This window comes from Drosophila melanogaster, chromosome 3R (assembly GCF_000001215.4).
Source record: "Drosophila melanogaster chromosome 3R".
Lineage (NCBI taxonomy): Eukaryota > Metazoa > Arthropoda > Insecta > Diptera > Drosophilidae > Drosophila > Drosophila melanogaster.
The window spans coordinates 2,125,215-2,141,922 of NT_033777.3; the positions used below are offsets into that span (position 1 = coordinate 2,125,215).

General features: G+C 37.2%; 1 protein-coding gene across 1 annotated transcript in view; it reads left to right on the forward strand.

Annotated features, from left to right (window-relative positions):
* Window positions 1-16,708, forward strand: part of Myo81F (Myosin 81F) — a 1,965,857-nt gene that overhangs the window by 1,558,139 nt on the left and 391,010 nt on the right. The window contains exon 17 of the mRNA NM_001316563.1: window positions 11,216-12,188. Within this exon, the coding sequence (NP_001303492.1) occupies window positions 11,216-12,188 (973 nt within the window). The remainder of the gene's footprint in view (window positions 1-11,215; window positions 12,189-16,708) is intronic.

A 16,708-nucleotide genomic window follows, 5' to 3' on the forward strand; every position in this document is an offset into this window, starting at 1 on the left:
ACGATTGGCGAAGACCAAGCACTCTCAGACTCTTCTATCACCCCTAATCGCAACATCCTGTCAATTTCAGCATACATAGCTTTTCCGACAGCGGGGGAGACAGGGAAGTTGCTTCACAGGCCTAGCTGTTCCCATATCAATCGAGTGAGAGAACAAATTCGTCTTACCTAACCCTTCCTGACTAAATGACAACAATACGTTCGCCAACTTAGCTTTGTCACCTTCGCATAATTCGTGCTGATCCACCACAGTCTGCAGGTTAAGTTCAGGCGGCAATATTTCAGCTATTTTCAAAATAGCGGGGAAAGGGTCATATAATTTCCAAAAGTCTATCCCAAATATAGGTCCTGTTTCAGTAATGGCACGACATACAATTTCAAAAGCTTTTTGATGTCACCGTATTCCACGTCTATTTTTAGCAGTCCTATTATTCGTTGAGAACTACCGGTTGGTTTATATGATACTTCACGAGTTCAGCTTTAGTATTCGACTGACTCCCTCTCCGTTTGCGAGCTGCCTCCATGCTTGTTGCTACAGAGCCGATGTTGCGAAACAGAGAGAATGCCACCCGAAAGCGAACAATGACTTAATGTTTATATACTATGTTGTTATACTGAACTTATGTATGTGTACCTCTAGCCTACTACAATTCGACCATCCTGACATTTAAGATCACCTAATCTTGTCGAAATTTTCAACTTATAACTATTACATTGTTCTTAGTCGCTATTTGTTTAAATTTTTTTTCACTTTTCTTATCTTTAATTATACAAATTTACTTTCTACTCCCTATCCAATGTTTAATATTTTGACTACTCCAGACACCTTGATATGGATTTCGCGCCAATTGAAAACCTTCAACATCTTTAATTAAAACCTATAATTTTTCAATACCTTCTCTATTACATATGGACCCTTATGTTTAGGTATTAGCTTTCTAGCAACTCCTCCTGTACTATCGAAATTCTTAACCATAATGTAATTTCCTACTTTGTACTGCGTACTTTCTTTTTTCTTAGTATTATATCTTTTTTCATTATCCCTCTGTGCTTTTTTGATTGCGATTCCGATCCTTTTCTTCTAATTTCTTTCAAGTCTCTAATTTCACTAACATTATCTAACTCTTTTAATTTTAATCTTAATTCATCAACAACTTTTCCCTTTTGTTCAATTCCGAACAACATCTTGCTGGGAGATTGCGCTACACTTCTTTGTTTGGTATTATTCAGAGAAAATTCTACGTCTTCAATAACTGCATCCCAATGCAATCCCTTTTCAATGTCTGTTAATTTAGCTATCATAGGCCCTACTATTCTATTAACTCTTTCTACCTGTCCATTGGCCTGGGGTGAACCTGTCGATATCTTTATGTGTTTAATATTATACTCTCCCATAAATTTTGCAAAATCTTCGGATGTAAAACAGGTCCCCCTATCTGATACTATAAATTTCGGCCTGCTATATGATCTTAAATAGTCCTTTAAAGCTAGAATCACTTCTTTTGTGATCGTTGTTTTTGTTGCGCATAACCTAACATATTTAGTGAATCCATATATTATTACAAACAGATGTTTCTTTATTCTACCGTTATCTACCGGTCCGTAATGATCGATGTGTATTATCTCAAACGGGACATTTCCCTTTGGGATGCTATGCAGCATTCCTTATTCTTTTCCCGACTTCGGTGAAAATGCCACACATCTCTAACAATTTCCTATATGCCTAACAACTTTTTCTTTCATATTCGAAAACCAATAAGTCTTAACAATAGCATCTATAACCTTATCTCTCCCTAAGTGACCTAACTCATTGTGATATTTATATAAAAATTTTTCTTCCGTTTCTTCTGGTACACAAAACAACAATCTTCCACCATTTGCCTTCCTATAAAGTACACCATTTCTCATTTCAAAGATTTTATCTTCCGTTTTCTCTAACTTTTTCCTAATATCTTTCAACTTTTCATCTTTTGCTTGACAAATAATTAAATTATCTTCAAAACTATTAGTTTCTATCACTAATATGTTCGTATTTCTGCTCAATGCATCCACATGCTGCATATGCTTTCCTGCTTTATGAACTACCTCAAAAACGTACTCTAATAGTTCTAATGCCCACCTCGCAATCCTAGGGTTTGATTCTTCTATTTAACGCTACAGTTAATGCATTGCAATCCGTAACAATTTTAAATCTCTTTCCCTGTACATAGATTCTAAATCTTCTTAATGCATACAGGATGGCCAACGTTTCAACTTCAAAACTATGATATTTGGCCTCATTCTTTGTTGTGGCTTTCGAGTAATAAAATATAGGGTGCCATTTCAAGTCCTCTTTCTTTTGCAATAACACTGCACTAAAACCTTGTTCACTTGCAACTGTATGTAACTCTATTTCATCCTTATAACAATATAACCCTAACACTGGAACTTCCACTAACTTTTTCTTAAGTGTCTCAAAACCTTCTAACTCTTTTATTAAAAATCCTAAATATTGTACATATTGAAACTCACATTTATCCATTCTCAGCTCTAATTTGTTCCTCGTCAACCTGTCAAAAACTTCCCTAAGTACTTCCATATGTTCCTTAATTCCTTTGCCAGCTATCATAATGTTATCCATATATATAATAACTTTATCCTGCCTTATCATATCCTCGAAAATTCTATTAATAAATCTCTGAAAGACCGCCGGTGCATTTTTCAGCCCCATTGGCATCCTTAAAAATTCAAACAGTCCTAAAGGCTTCATAAAAGATGTATATTTCATTGATTCCTTATTAACAAAAACATGAAAGTAGCCATGTTTAAGATCTAACTTCGAGAATATCGTTTTAATTACTTATCTATCCAACAGATCATCAATCAATGGTAAAGGATAATTATCTTTGACCATTGTTTTGTTAAGTTTTCTGTAATCAACACATAACCTTAGGTCTCCTGTTTTCTTTTTCACTAACACTATCGGAGATGCATACTCTGAATCACTCGGTTTAATAATTCCGTTTTTTAGATACTCATCTAAGATAATAAGCAGCTTTTCTTTTTCAGTATATGCTAATCTTCTAGGAGAACAACTAAACGGTTTCAGGTCATTTAATCTTAATTGTATTTCACACCGAATCTCCGGTTCATTCGGTCTTTCTTTATTAACATAACAAACTTTCCTGCAAAGTGCCCCATCTTACCAGACTCTTTGGCCCAGTGTCCCTTCGAATTACAATTGAAACAACGCAAGAGTGTGCTGCTATTATTGTTCACCGATGCCACCTTCTTGTCTGTTTCATCCATTTTCGGTAGTTTCACTTCCGCAAATGCCTGCTTTATGTGCTAGATATCTTCAAAATTTTTTTTTTAGTTTTGGATACGGGTTTGGTTACGTAGCATTTGATTCGGAATACCTTCAATGAGGAGCGCCACCAATTCTTCCTCATCCATTTTTATTCCATGTGCAAGCATCACCTTATTGTCTGCATAAGCAACAAAGCTTTCGCCCGCTGTCTATTTTCGTTCCTCAAATTTTTCCCCTTGTTTCTAACTTCTCACCAAACATTGCTATCAGCTCAGCCGCCAACTGCTCCGTTGGTAGCAATACACGATCTGGATCTGCATGCAACCACATGCATGCTTTTCCTTTTATCTTACTGACAATCAACATCTTTATATACGGTTCATTTATTCCATAAACTCTGACTATATTTTTCACCTGTAAGATCCATTTGCGCGTACATGTATCTCCCGAAAATTCATTTACTGCATCGGTTGCCATACGCAATAATAAATCCATATTTGGCACAGCTTGTCCCACTGTATTTCGTTTATTCTTGCCACATTCTTTGTTGCTTTTCTCACCGCCGCCATCTTCGTCGCCGTCTTCGCTGTCGCAAACTTCGTTTTCGTCGCTATTCCCGTCGCCGCTGTGGTTTTTGCGGGCGCCGTCTGCACTGTTGTTGTAACTGCGTACCCCGCTTTTGTCGTCATGTTCGCCGTTACTTTTGTAGTTGCGCACAGTGCTCTTTTCATCGCCGTCTTCGTTGCTATCTCCAGCCTCGCTGTCACTTTCGTCGTCTTTATGCTCTCCGTCTTTTCCGTTCCGAACATTATTATTGCTGCTTCCGTCGAAATCTTCTTCCTCGCTTGTTAATAATAATTTCAATTGATTTTGCTTTTCATTTGTTAAAATATTGAAACGCGAAATTTTTTTTTTTTTTTTTTTTTTTTTAATTTTTATTATTTATTGAATCTTCCCTTTGTGTTAAGAGACTAACAATAAGTGTTCAAATCTTAATCTAACTTAATTAACTTTCACTTAGTGATAGTTTTTTTTTTTCATTAATGCCCTAATAAGTTTATTGCTGGGCTGGGAGGTCGTTGCGGTGCAGCCGGCTTTGACTGCATACTCGGATTAGTTTTCTTGCGAGGGGATTTGTATGGGTGGTCAGCTTTTCGTTATACTTCGTTTTTTTCTCAGCTATTACTTCGATTACTAATTTGATTTTTAGGTCTCTGTGTATGTTTTCGTTTCGAAGGTACCACGGCGCTCCAGTGATAATTCTCAGAATTCTTGACTGTGCTCGCTGAATAATGTCTATGTTACTTCTGGATGCGTTGCCCCACAGCTCGGAGCCATAAGTCCAGATAGGTTTTAAGACGGAGTTGTATAGAAGAGCTTTGAACTCCAGACTAAGTGGAGAGCGAGCATTTATGAGCCAGTGGAGGTTCCTTGCTTTAAGTTTAAGATGTTTCGATTTGGCTTCTATATGTTTGCGCCAAGTGAGCCGCCTGTCCAGATGAACTCCCAGATATGTTACCTCGTCGGCTTGTGGAATGCATATGTTATTCAAGACCAGTGGTGGGCATGTTTGTTTGTTTAAGGTAAAGGTAACCTGCTTGCATTTTTGAACATTTATTGAAATTCTCCAGTCGGCAAGCCATCGTTCTACAGATGTTAAGTGTCGGGATAGGAGTGCCGTGGCTTTTATTGGGCATTTCGAGCGACTGAGTATCGCGGTATCATCAGCGAACGTGGAGGTTGTTAGATTGTAGTCTATGGGGAAATCCGCCGTATACAGGGTGTATAAGATTGGACCCAGTACACTGCCTTGCGGCACTCCAGCTTCGATTGCGCAATCGCGTGAAGTGCTTGTATCGCATCTTATTGCAAACACTCTGTTATATAGGTATGACTTCAGTAGCTTATGTGTGTTTTGGGGCAACAGCTTGATTATTTTAAACAAAAGTCCATCGAGCCACACTCTGTCAAATGCCTGCGCGACGTCTAGAAAAATGGCTGTGCAGTATTCTCGATGTTCAAAAGCAGTACGAATTTCTGACGTGATTCGGTTGACCTGTTCGATGGTTCCATGTTTTTCTCTAAAGCCAAATTGATGTGTTGGAAGTGTGTTGTTTATTCTAAGATGAGGGCTAATCCGAAGGAGTAGCATTTTTTCAAACAGCTTTGAAAGACATGTTAGTAAGCTTATCGGTCTATATGATGATGGCTGCGTTTTATCTTTTCCTGGCTTTGGAATCATTACTATGGTCGACTTTTTCCATTTTTGAGGGAAGTATCCAAGCTTGGCGATTGCGTTGAACAACAGGCAGATGTGAAGAATAGCACACTTTGGGAGTTCAATGAGCATTCTTGGAGTTATTAGGTCGTAGCCAGGCGATTTTCTTGGGTTCAGTTGCTCTTTGATAACCTTTGCTAGTTCACATGGTCGGAATTCAAAGGGTTCTTGAGGATCTAGATTGGCTGCTATTAAAGGAGGGAGAATAAATGTGTTGGTAGAGGGATTTGGTCGGAATACATTTTGTAAATGGTCAGCGAAAGCACTGGCTCTTTCTTCATCACTTCGAAACCAGGTGCCAGAGGGACTTCGGAGTGGCATAATTGGCGCTATTGGAGTCTTTAGGTTTCTGTGAGCTCTCCAAAGAGGGTACTTAGTGCTGGTGGGAGAGAGTTGCTCGATATATGAACGTTGGCTGTTTTTTTCCTCTTGTTTGAGAGCATTGGTAAGCCTGCGTGTGGCTATCTTAAGCATGTGCTTAGTAATTGGTGATCTATTAGACTGCCAATCCCTTCGTAGGCGTCGTTTATCTAATACCAGCCGCTCGATTTCGCGATTAGTTTTGATGTAGTTTGGTTTTGCATACGTCACTGGCGGGGTTGAAGCCTTTGCAGCCGAAACTAAAATGTTTTCAAGAGTTTCCGTTGACTTGTCTATATCCTCCTTTGTAGATAATGCCGTCGTTAGTTCTATGTGTGAACAGACATACTTTTGATACCTTGGCCAGTTTGTTCTAAAATTTGTGAGTCTATACGGTGGGTCGACGATGTGGGGGCGAGTTAGCATATTTAGAAAAACAGGTGAGTGATCTGATGATAAATCTGCTAGTGCTTCGGCGGTGACCATGTTGCGGGGGACATGTTTAGTAATTGCAAAATCGATCAGGTCTGGGATTTTTCTTGGGTCTGCTGGCCAGTATGTAGGCTTACCCGGGGATACATAGTCTAGCTTGTTTTCTGGCTTCGTAAGCGCATTGTACAATTGCTTACCCTTTGGCGACACAAGTCGAGATCCCCAATGGGTGTGCTTGGCGTTATAGTCACCCGCTGCGATGAACCTGTCACCTAGTGTGTTAAAGAATTCCATGAATTGATCCTCAGAGATTGGAAAGCGCGGTGGGCAGTAGACTGCGGCTAGAGTCGTTGAACCATTGTTGAGTTGTAAGGCTATGGACGTAGATTGTAAGTAGTTTTTGTCAAAATTGTTTAAGTGGTGGTGTTTTATGCGATTTCTGATGAGTATTCCAGTGCCTCCATGAGCTTTACCATCTGGATGATTTGTACCATAGAACAAGTATCCTGGTATATGAAAATTGTTTTTATTTGTGAGGTGCGTTTCTGATAGTAGCATTACGTCGATGTTTTTTTCGTAAATGAACTGTGTGAGCTCTTGTGTATGCCGTGAAACGCCATTTGCGTTCCACAGAGATATCCGTAGGGAAGCCATTATGGGGATTTTGAAGATACAAGAAGTTGAATCAGGATATTTTGGTTTTTCATGAGCTCTTGCAAAGTATTTTGCATGAACGTCATGAAGTCTTTCATGCTTTGCTGTAGGGATAGCATCATAGCTTCGATGCCACTTTGTTGTGTTTGTTGGATGTTTGTCGGTGTATGTTCGGAATGAGCAGTTCTTGTCGGTGGGGCGGGCACTTCTAGTCCGGATTTTAGGGCGCTAGCGAAAGAAATTGTTGGAGTAGTGCTTGGGACAGTTAGGGGTGGTTGAAAAATCGGTTGCGGAGAGTAGAAATTGACTTTGTTGTATGTATGTGCTGTGGCAATACGTTTGTTTAGGCGGCTCTTCAATTCTTTGTACACCACACAGCCTCTGTAGTTTGCAGTATGCGAAACGCGAAATCAATTCTCTTTTTGTTCCCGTGGTTGGTTCTTTTACTTCACTTAACTACCCTTTTAATTGCGCCGTCGATGCATTGACGAAAAAAAGGTTTATGTCGTAATTCAAGAAAGTTATAATTAAAGGGTCAATTTGTACTGGTTTCTAAATATATATTTAAGAGAAGGAACAAAGCATTTATTTAAATTCTCCCATAATTTGTGCATTCGTCTCTATAATCTTGTTCCATTATTATTAATTTATGATATTATGATTTATAATCTTAATTTATTTTATTATTTTTATTATTATTTTATTATGGTAATGAATTATTAAAAAGAGAAAAAAGAAGTGTGAGAGAGGGTCGCGAGTAAATTCGGTTGGATTTTCTATTTATATTCGGCTATAGCCGCCACTCCACTCCATTCGGAACAAATAATTTACTCGCAGTTTGTTCATTGGAATTCTTTCTTTTCTGTAAACCACATGTAAAGCAAAATTTACCAATTGGTTTCCATTAAATTTTTTTGGTGTATAATAAAAAAAATGAAATTTTGTGAACCATCAAAATGATGACCTCCCGTAAATTTTTCTCCGTATATTTTATGGAATATTTCAATAAATAATTTTTGTAAATAAAACTAATTCAACTTTTCACTCCTCGGCGAAAGATCGATCTCCTGGCGCAGATGAGCTGAAATGAAAGCGTGGCATGTTCCGCAAATACTTGGAGAAGGTTTACACTCACGGATACTCTCACTCGAATTTCGAATTATACGACTGCAAGCAAACCTTTATAAATTCTTACTCGAAAATTTAAACGCACACTCTCTGAAAATGAACTCATCTTAGAAAAATAATTAGCTTAAGTGAGCTTACATAATATATAAAAAATATTAAATACTAATAGGAATTCAATTTAAATGCAATTAAAAATACAAAAGTGATATAATGATGATAAGTCTCCAACTCGGGTACACATTTTTTTATAGCTTATTGTTAAAACTTGAAATACATCATTTAAAAATTCAACTTATTTTCTCTCAGTTCAAAATGGGGGTTCGGGGATTAATACACTTCAATGTAGGTTAGGTCAGTCAGGCTCATCTAACATTTTTTTTACATATAATTTAGATTTTTTTATATTTCGATTTTTTAATTAAAATTTTTAGATTTTTGCTTCATCAGGAACTTGCACTGTGCATTTTGGACTAAATCTCGCTAAATTTTCCGCGCCTTGAACCTCACTTTGGGAGTTTTTGCCTTTTGGCTATTACATTAAACAATCATCCTAGGGACCCGGCATATCGCCGGTTGCGGTCCCGCTGCTGCTGATTATCCTCTTCTGCCACTCGCTGGGAAGGCGCTTCATTAGACGACCTTACTAGGTTGGGGTCAGGGCAGTGATGCTGATGCGCGATGGCTCGCCTCAATTTCTGCTCTAATAATATTTTCAGCATCAACCAACAGTTCACCTTTCCTCCGAAATCTACTAACCTGCGGCTGCCCCAGTCGAACCTTGGGGTCTGGCGGCAATGCTGCTGCGCGATGGCAGCGCCAAGCGAAGATTTTTCGGGCTTAAATTTTTGCCTGGAAAACACACGCAACCTTAACACGCGCACCGATAATGTCGACGAAAACACACTATAATAATATTTCCTGCGACAAAAAAATTCTCACGCCCGCATTTTTTTTCCGACACGAACTTTCCACAACTTGACTCGTCGACTGTTTTATTAAAAAGAAAGTAAATCGGAAACTCAAGCCGAGGTTTAGGTCATCGGCGGAAATCACGATCAGCTGAAACCCACTCTTTTTGCGATAAGAGCATAATCCCAAACTTTCCGGGTGCAGCTGATAAGGGTTTCATCCCGTCTAGTATATTCCAGCTGCATAATACTGCATCTAGTATGACCCTAAATTAGTGTGTCACAGCTGACCGCAAGCTCCCTATCGATTATTTATCGGGAAATTATGTGAGGGGAGTATTTTTTGATTAGAATAAGGAGTTGGCTGTAGTTGTTTACAGTTTATTTATTTGTTTATCCTTTTAAATTCCATTGGATTATAGTTTGAGCCATTTGTGAGAAAATTAACTTAAACATAGTGTTAACGGTCTAGGTTTTGTGAAGAGTTTAAGGTTCTATATAGATTCGCTGTCGCTGTTGTTAGTGTGATTGTTTTTGTTTGGAGCTTTGGTCTTTAATTTCGATGCTTTAAGGTTTATGGATAGGTTATTGGACTTATCTTTCGGGAAGATTTTTATTTTTAGGTCTTATGTGAGTTGTGATGAGTATGGCGTAGATGATTTGCTGGTAGATGTGTAGTCGGTATCCATGCTTTTAGTTCGTCGTAGCTGTAGTGGTGATGGTGTTGGTGTGGTTGGTTGGATAGTAAGGTTGTTTTGGTTGGCCCAGTTGTTGGTGTCTTAGATGAAGTGTTTTGTGCTGCTGATATGGGTGTATTTTGGTGTTGCGATTGGGTTGTACTTGCGTGAATATTAGGTGGCTGAGTCTTTGTTATCCTCTGGGTTGTGCCGTTTGTAAGTGTTTTTTTTCGGTTGGAAACCGTGACGTTCGAAATATATGTGTTGGGAAGTTTTATGGTCAACTTTTTGTGTAGTTTTAATGAATGTTAATTCCTGGATTTTTAGGAACGTAGGGCATTCGCGGTAAATTGGGCTGTGTTAATGGTCAAGTTCTGGGTTGTTTCGGCAATTTAAGCAGTTCTTTTCGTTTGTGCATTTTTCTCCGTCGTTTGTGTGTTTTGCTTCTGAGCAATTGATGCAAGTTTCTACACTTTTGCATATGGGTGTTGGATGACCGAAGCGGAGGCATTTTTTGCATCGAAGTGGGAGTGGGATGTAGTCTCGTACTCGGACTGTTTCGTAACCGATTCGTACTATCTCAGGGAGCTTATGCGATTCAAAGGTTATAATTATTAGTCCAGTTTCAACTAAGGTGATGTTGTTGGTATCAGAGTTAGAGTTGTTGTTTTGCCGTTTCATTATTTTTTTGACTTCAGTTACTTTTGGTGGTTTTAGTTCTTGTAGAATTGTGTCTTCGTCGATGTGTCTAAGGTCTTTACAATAAATAACTCCCTTAGAGAAGTTTAATGTTTTATGTTCACTTGCTGTTACATCCACATCTGCAATTTTTGTTAGTTTTAGGAGTTTTCTGGCGTGTAATTCGTTTTTGGTTTTTATTAACAGGTTGCCGTCTCTTGTTCGTTTGCATCCCTCACCTTCTCCTCCACAGGCAAAGTCCACCGCTTTTTTTTTTTAGGATAAATGGTGATGTCCTTTCGAAATAGTTGTTGTCTTTCCTTTTAATAATAATAAATTTAGGTTCTCCTAATTGGGATTGGGAATTGGATTTTGGGGTAATTTTGTAAATGTTTGGTGGGTCTGTCATTATTGTTGGTTAAGGGCTTGAGCCCGGGTTAGAGGTCTTTGTGTTTTTGTTGTTGAGTTTTTTATTTTCTCTTTGTGGTTGATATTTGTTTATCAAGATTTTGCTGATAAGGGCTTTGGGATTACGCGAAGAGATGCTTTAAACTGAGTGGCACGACTTATCTCTTCGCAGGTTGAAGTGGTACTTATCAGGACCACTAGTCGAGTTGCTTTATTGTAAATTTCTATAGCTATTGCAATGTAACCGTCAAAAGGTTGAGCTAGCGAGCTATCACGGAAAGGCTCCGTGCATCTTTATTTCGTGTGTGATATCTCCATATTTTTCGCACTGAATAATTTGCTACTTTCTTGTTTTTATTTTCAACAGAAGAGTTTCCAGAACTTATTTTTAATTACATTCGCAGAAAGACGAATTCCCGGTCAGTGAAAAGGTGGCACTTCAACTAGCAGGACTTCAAGCTCAAGTAGCTTTAGGAGATCCATCCAATCAGCCAAAACCGGAATATTACTCAGATATTAACAGCTTTCTCCCTATAAGAATATCTAAAACAAGGGAACAACAATTTTGGATACCAATTTTAGCCCAAGCCCACCGACAATATGGATCATCAAGAAATGCATTGACAGCTAAAGTGTTGTACCTAAGTTGCGTAATGCAATATCCTCTGTATGGCACAACAATGTTTAAAGTTAATTACAAGGGATATTGGAATTTGGCAAGTAATATTATTCTTGGAATACATTATGATGGAATAATGTTTATTAATCCTGAAGATAAATCTGTTGTGTTCCAATTTAAATACGTGGATATAGAATCCATTTTATTGGATCCAAGTGACAGCTTTATAACTATATCACTTAATCGAAGCGCACAACTTTTAAAAACCTCTCTTTACGGAAGTTCTCTTATAGAGTCACAGAAATGTTTTGTATTTGAAACGCCTCAAAAAAACGATATAGGATCTTTAATCATTTCGTATTACCCTGCGCTGTCTAACTGGATCTTAAATAATTTAGAGTGCTCAAAAAAATATAAGGGAACCACCAAAGAAGACAGATTGAGACTCTATCAAAATGTTGTTTTGTGTAGAAGACACTTGGTGGATATGAATATAGTCAAAAAACCGCACGATTTCGGAGGTTTTCTAAGAAACACCCTAAGACGTCTGTCAAAGCATCGATTAGAAAAATTAAGATCGGAGGTGGGGTCTAACACACAAGAGCATGGCGAAACTTACAAAGGTTTTTCGCACACGTTTTGGGCATTTAGTAAACAACAAATCCCGTTTTGTATAAGTACAATATCTGATCAAGAAGAGGCTCTAATGATACAAGTATTTGATTCAATATTAACCTATTCTGGGCTTGGATCATCAGGTATGTGTTCAAAAACTTTTAATAACTTTTTAATTCATTTTTAATGATAGCTATAGAAATCAAAGCTGTAAGATCATCTCATGCATATTGGGCTCCATTGAAGAATATATATAGTAGCATATGTGCCATAGTATAAGACCACATATACATACACACACACACATATACATAACCACATAGCAACAGCCATACACAAAATCATAGAATGAATTCATGTATCCAATAAGAACCCCAATTCTGGTAACAATAACAAATCCAGCCTACCCTAATGTAAGCATTAACATCCGCTGCCGAATTCGTTATTCCCACCAAAGGGTCAAAACCGCTTACGTAGCTCAAGTTCTCGGCTGATCAGTACCCATGAGCGATCCACTCAAGAGGGCACCCAATCCAACAGATATAAACATCCGCGGCCGCATTCGTGACTCCCACCAGAGGGTCAAAACTTTCCACGTAGCTCAAACTCGGCTGATCTGTATCCATGCGCAATGCACTCAAGAGAGCGCCTAATTAACGTAAACATAAATGAGAGCTTATGTACGCTCAATATGATGAAGTAAATAAGCTCAGCCAAGGGTTTGCTAAGCGTTCGCTTTGCAAATTAGATTTAGATTTTATTCATACTTCAATTGTGTAACCGTGAATTTGTCTCCGACATTCGCTTAAGTTTTTGATCAATAAAAATACCTTTTTTTTATGAACCGCGAAGTTGTAATTGGCGCAGCCGGTAGGATCCGCGTGTGAACATAATCTCTTAGAGCTAATAGATTAGTTCGAGATTAATAAAGCGCAGCTCGTGGCGAACAAAGTTTCGTTTGTGCTTCAGTTTATACAAAGCAGATCCGCAAACGAACTTATGTGGCAAAATATTTCTGAATAGTTATCTAACTCTCGATGTTGGATACTATTAATACAAATATACATTAAAAACTGCAAGTGACCATTAAAGTGTGACCCACCAGAATAAATAGAAGGTGTGACTGTTACCAGGTCAGTGTTGTGTAGCCCATCTAGCATTGATTGGACCGCTACGAAAGTGTGCTAATTTTAGAAATAAAACCCCTTTATCAATACCAAGTGATTCAAAGAGAAATTAACAATAGCAAACAACATGACACAACCCAGCGAACAAATTATGATTCTATCTGAGTTACATTTGAATCAGGCTTTGGGCCAGATTCGTCACATCCCAACATTTGACGGTTCCACAAGAGAACTGGCATCATTTGTGAGACGTGTGGACTTCGTAATGTCCCTATACCCGACAACAGACGAGAGGTAACATAGCGTACTCTACAGTGCCATCGAGATGCAGCTGTCCCGACACGCACAAGAAGTGTCCCAGCTACAACAGTGCAACACTTGGGCTGAACTACGATTAGTCCGCATTGATGAATTTAACTCTTCCCATACGAAGAGTTGCTAAGAAGACTTTACAACACGTACTGGAGTGGTTGTATTCGTAAGTTTGTAGAAGAACTAGAAAATAAGATGTTCGAAATTTTAAGTAAATTATCACTAGAAAATAATTATACAAATACAACTCTTTATATCGCCGCAATGGCTAATACTATAAAAGATGTAATTTATAAAAGATTTCCAGACAGAATGTTCATGACTTTAGCAAGATACGACATTACAACAACAACATTATTAAGACAAGTAGCGCAAAGGGAAGGCCTTTACGATACAAGTGTATTAAATACAGAAAAAATCTAAAGCTGAATTAAACAGTCCATCTACACCGTAAAGCAGTAGTAAAAAAATGATTCTCAGAAGAATCCACCAAGGTATAAAACCTTATTATATTCAAGCACAACAAAGTCAAAATCGAAATAATTATGCCAGTAATAATTCAAAAAAAAGTAGAAAGCAACCAAGCGACATACAATGAGTTCAAACAAAAGTTAGACCAAGGTAGAGCGCAAAACGCTCAAAAACCCGCATCTTATTCTAACTACTAACCAGCCCCAAAAAAGGCAGCGTGAATGTTCCAGTGTTCAGTCTAATATGGACACCAGTGAAAATTTTCATCAACTTGCCTCGGGATCGGAATCAGAAGTAGAAGAAGAAGAACATATCCATTCATACAAATAACTATGAAAGATATCCAACTCAAATGTTTGATTGACACAGGTACATCAATAAATTTGATGAGTAAAAATTTTTTTAATTGTCCGATTAACTCAAAAGCTCCATTAGATGTACACACAATAAACGGTCAAATTATTTTAAAATCAAAAATTTCATTAAAATCTAGTAAATTATGTCCGACAAGGCAAACATTTTATTTACATAAATTCTCAGAAAAATACGACAGGTTACGCAGGGAATATTTGGAAGATTCCAAAGCAACTATATGCTTTACATCCAATATAGTCACCTTAAATAAAACTAAGCATGTCATTACAACTAAACACGATGACCCAATTTACAGACGTCCATATAAATACCCATAAAGCTTCGACGAAAAAGTCGAAAACCAAATGAAAGACATGATGCAACAAGGCATCATAAGAAAATCGAATTCTCCGTATTGCTCTCCGTTTGGTTAGTACCCAAAAGCCAGATGCATCGGGAAAATCGAAATTTCGCATAGTCATTGACTATCGCAACCTCAACGAAATAACCGTTGATGACAAATACCCAATACCAGTAATGGATGAAATATTGGACAAGCTTGAAAATTGCCAATACTTTACAACCATTGACCTCGCAAAAGGTTTTCATCAGCTTTTTCCACCAAAAATGGTCATTTTGAATATACTCGAATGCCATTTGGTTTAAAAAATGCACCCGCAACTTTTCAACGTTGCATGAATAATCTCTTAGCAGATTTAATATACAAAAACTGTTTCGTATATATGGATGACATAATTGTGTATTCCACTTCATTGGAAGAACACATAATGTCTTTGCGAAAGCTATTCTTAAAGCTCAGAGAAGCAAATTTAAAATTACAGCAAGATAAATGCGAATTCCTTAAAAAAGAAACTGATTTCTTATGGCATATAATTACAACAGATGGTATTAAACCAAATCCCGCAAAAATTAAAGCCGTAGTGAATTTCCCTATACCAAAGTCCACTAAGGAAACAAAATCATCTCTTGGTCTTTGCGGTTTTTACCGCAAATTTATTCCAAATTTCGCTAAAATAGCAAAACCAATGACATTACGACTAAAAAAAGGCTCAATAATAAATATCAAAGACACAGACTATTACTTAGCTTTTGAAAAATTAAAAGTGTTAATAACGTCCGATCCCATATTAATACACCCAGATTTTAAAAAGTCTTTTTCACTAACTACTGATGCCAGCAATTTTGCTATAGGCGCGGTATTATCGCAAGAACATAAACCTATATGCTATGCGAGCAGAACTCTAAACGAACATGAAGTTAATTATTCAGCAATAGAAAAGGAACTCCTTGCTATTGTTTGGGCCACTAAATATTTCAGGTCCTATTTATTTGGTAGAAAATTTGAGATCTATAGTGATCACAGGCCATTGGTTTGGCTTGATTCAATTAAAGAGCCAAACATGAAACTTCAGAGATGGAAAATCAAATTAAATGAAATTGATCACCACATCAAATACAAATCTCCGTGGTAAAGAAAATCCTCTATCAAGAGTAAAAATTGAAGAAAACTTCCTAGGAGAAACCTCCAGTAACATTTCGTTACCAACACAAGCTACTATTCACAGTGCTCAAGAAAATAACCAATCTTATATTTCCTTAACGGAAAGACCAATTAATTACTACAACAGGCAGATATAATTTATAAAAGACGATAATAATAACGTAGAAACCAAAAGATACTTTCATAAAACAAAAATTAAAATTCATTACATAGAAATGACAAATGTCCATGCCAAAGAATTAATTAAAGAATATTTATGTCCCAAAAGAAGCGTAATTTTCTTTCATAACGAAATAGATTTCCTTACATTTCAAAACGCTTACATAGAAATTGTTAGTCCGAATAACATAACTAAAGTTATGAAATCAAACATCAAATTAAAAGATATTGAAACATATTCTGAATTTAAAGAAATAATTGTAAAAAGCCACAGAGAACTTTTACACCCAGGAATAGAGTAACAAACTAATCTTTTCAAAGAAAAATATTATTACCCAGACTACCAAAAGTTAATACAGAACATTATTAATGAATGCGAAGTATGTAACATATCCAAAACAGAACAGAACAGAATTAAAAAATTTAATCAATAATAAAACATTCCTTTCATGCATTGACTTTTATTCCAAATATGCCGCCTTGATTGAAGTCAGCAGTAGAGACTGGCTGGAAGCAAAAAGAGCTCTCCTTAAAAATTTCAATGAAATGCGAAAACCGTCCGAAATAAAGCCCGATTAAGATTCAGAATTTATATGTTCCGCGTTACATTTATGGCTTAGGTCCGAAAATGTGAATATAAATATCACAACAAGTAAAAATGGAATTTCTGACATTGATATAAAACAGTCAATGAAAAGTTAAGAATCATTAATAGTGA